The sequence below is a fragment of the Neophocaena asiaeorientalis genome, unplaced genomic scaffold (assembly GCF_003031525.2).
Source record: "Neophocaena asiaeorientalis asiaeorientalis breed wild unplaced genomic scaffold, Neophocaena_asiaeorientalis_V1.1 scaffold449, whole genome shotgun sequence".
Lineage (NCBI taxonomy): Eukaryota > Metazoa > Chordata > Mammalia > Artiodactyla > Phocoenidae > Neophocaena > Neophocaena asiaeorientalis.
Window position 1 is genome coordinate 3789219 of NW_020175027.1, and position 2577 is coordinate 3791795.

The 2577-nt window shown below is 41.4% G+C and overlaps 1 protein-coding gene across 1 annotated transcript in view; it reads left to right on the forward strand.

The window, feature by feature from the left end:
- LOC112411732 (DNA-directed RNA polymerase I subunit RPA49-like) overlaps positions 1–1337 on the forward strand; it is a gene marked incomplete at its 3' end in the record, with an annotated part of 12943 nt that extends 11606 nt beyond the window's left edge. Inside the window, exon 9 of the mRNA XM_024763018.1 lies at positions 1195–1337. Within this exon, the coding sequence (XP_024618786.1) occupies positions 1195–1337 (143 nt within the window). The remainder of the gene's footprint in view (positions 1–1194) is intronic.
- Positions 1338–2577: the final 1240 nt, after the last annotated feature.

The window sequence follows — 2577 nt, forward strand, 5'->3', positions numbered from 1 at the left end:
GTTATGCTGTTGCCGATTGTCACTGGTGGGGCCCAAGTGCTGGCCTGGGAGTAGGTGCCAGCTGAAGTGATGGTTTATCTGTGGTGATGTGCTGAGTGAAAGTTAAATTATGTATTTTAAATATAGTATATTTTAATTCAGAGATGATTTCCTCTCCTCCCTCCACCCCTCCCATACTTTTTGGCTTTTAAAACACCTTTTTTTTTTTAATGATGATGAGGTTTTTTTGCTTTTGAGTTTTTTTTTTTAATAATTTTATCTTGAGAAAATAAAAAGTTGTCAACCCTAGGTTGGTTCCCCCAATTTTCGTTTGGAAATTTTACTGGTCAGTGAAATCCAGTCTTGGAAAATACATGTTTTTCCCTCTCTCCAAAGAAGTGCTCTTTACTGGTTCTTCATTGTCTTCATGTGATTTTGGCTCAGGGACAGGTGCAGGAATGAGTTCTGGGCTGGGAGTCTGGAGAACCGAGTCCCCATCTGCCTCATGGACTGTGTGATCTTCCCCTGTCTGAGCCTCAGTTTTCTTATAAGTAAAATGAGGCCGATACAAGATGATCTTGAAGAGCCTTTTATCGCTGCGAGTGCATGATCCTGACAGTGGTAGAACAACAGTATGTAAAAATAATAGCCAACATTGATGGAGCTCCTACATGTGCCAAGCACTGCTTTCCTTGTCTCATTTAATCCACAAAAACCTGTAGGACAAGGGTACTATCATTGGCCTTAATTTATAGGTGAAGAAACCAAGGCAGAGATGTTCAGAAGCTTGCCCAAGCCACTGCGTGGCAGAATGGGGATTCAAACCCAGATAGTTGAGAGGCTATGCTCCAGACCGCCACATCAGGATTGGGCCCACTATGGCCCGAGTGCCGAGTCTGGCCCACTGCCTGTGAATAAAGTTTTATTGTAACGTAGCTTCAGTCATTTATTTATATGTTATCAATGGCTGCCTTTGCATTACAGTGGCAGTGACCATGTTGCCCACAAAATGTATAATATTTGTTATCTAGACCTTTACTGTCCCTGCACTAAATCATGCTCCTCCTATTATAAGGGGCTGGTTGGATGGCTGTTCCTCAGCTGTTGACTGTGTACCAGGTGTGAGGAGTGCCTGATGTTTTCATTGTGAAGGAGTGAATGGCTCCTGACAGAGCCGGTCTTAACACATTTCTCCTTTTCCCTCCCTTGTTTTAGTCACTGCTCCTTTGTCATAGAAGCGTTGAAGTCTTTGAAGTCTTTGCCATCAAGTGAGGAGAGCCGAGACCGCCAGGCCCGGTGCATATGGTTTCTGGACACTCTGATCAGATTTCGAGCACAGAAAGTGATTAAGCGGAAACGTAAGTCCATGCCAGACATTTTTTAAAAAATTGAAGTATAGTTGATTTATGTTGTTAGTTTCAGGTATAAGCAAAGTGATTCAGTTACATATATATTTATACATATATATGTTCTTTTTCAGATTCTGTTCCATTATAGGTTATTACAAGATACTGAATAAAGTTCCTTGTGCAAGGAACAGCAACAAGGACACTAGGTCCTTGTTGTTTATTTTATATATAGTAGTGTGTATCTGTTAGTCCCAAACTCCTAGTTTATCCCTCCCTCCCCCCCTTTCCCCTTTGGTAACCATAAGTTTGTTTTCTGTGTCTGTGAGTCTGTTTCTGTTTGGTAAATAAGTTCATTTGTATCATGTTTTTAGATTCCACATATAAGTGATAGCATATGGTATTTGTCTTCCTCTGTCTGACTTCACTTAGTATGGGAATCTCTAGGTCTATCCATGTTGCTACAAATGGCATTACTTCATTTTATTTTATGGCTGAGTAATATTCCTTTGTATATATGTATACCACATCTTCTTTATCCATTCATCTGTTGATGGACACTTACGTTGCTTCCATGTCTTGGCTGTTGTAAATAGTGCTGTGAACTTTGGGGTGCACATATCATGATAGACATTTTATTCTAATTATTTTCAGTCTGTTATTTGTCTATAATTCTTACACTAGCTCTAGTGAGAGAGGAAATAGACATGTCTTTCCATGTCTTTATTTATAACTGTGTAACAGTGGGATTCTGATTGGTACTGCTGACATGCTGAGAGAACTTGCCAAGCCCTTTCCTCGGAAAATAGGGTCGGGTTGGATTATACGATTGCTCAGAGCTAACATTCACTACTTCTGTGTTAGGCAAAGTTGAATATCCAGTCAAATCAAATGAACGTTTTAAGGGACAGTTGGACAAAGAGTTATATGGGGAGAAAAATAGGCCTTGCTTGTGAAGGCTTGTGGCATGTTGTTGTGTCAGCTATTTCTGACTGGGAATGAAGTCAGTTTCTGCTGGTAACCCATGCCACTGATCACCAGGGCATGGGTGGCTGCCACACACGCACATCCACCCAGAGTCAGAAACCCAGAGGGAGACACCTGTGGTTTTAGGCATAAGGTGCATGCAGTCGTGTTCCTGTGATTGGGCACCCAAGGGTCTGTACAGACACACCTCGTTCTATTGTGCTTCACTTTATCGTCCTTCGTAGGTATTGTGTTTTTTACAAATTGAAGGTTTGTGGCAACCCCG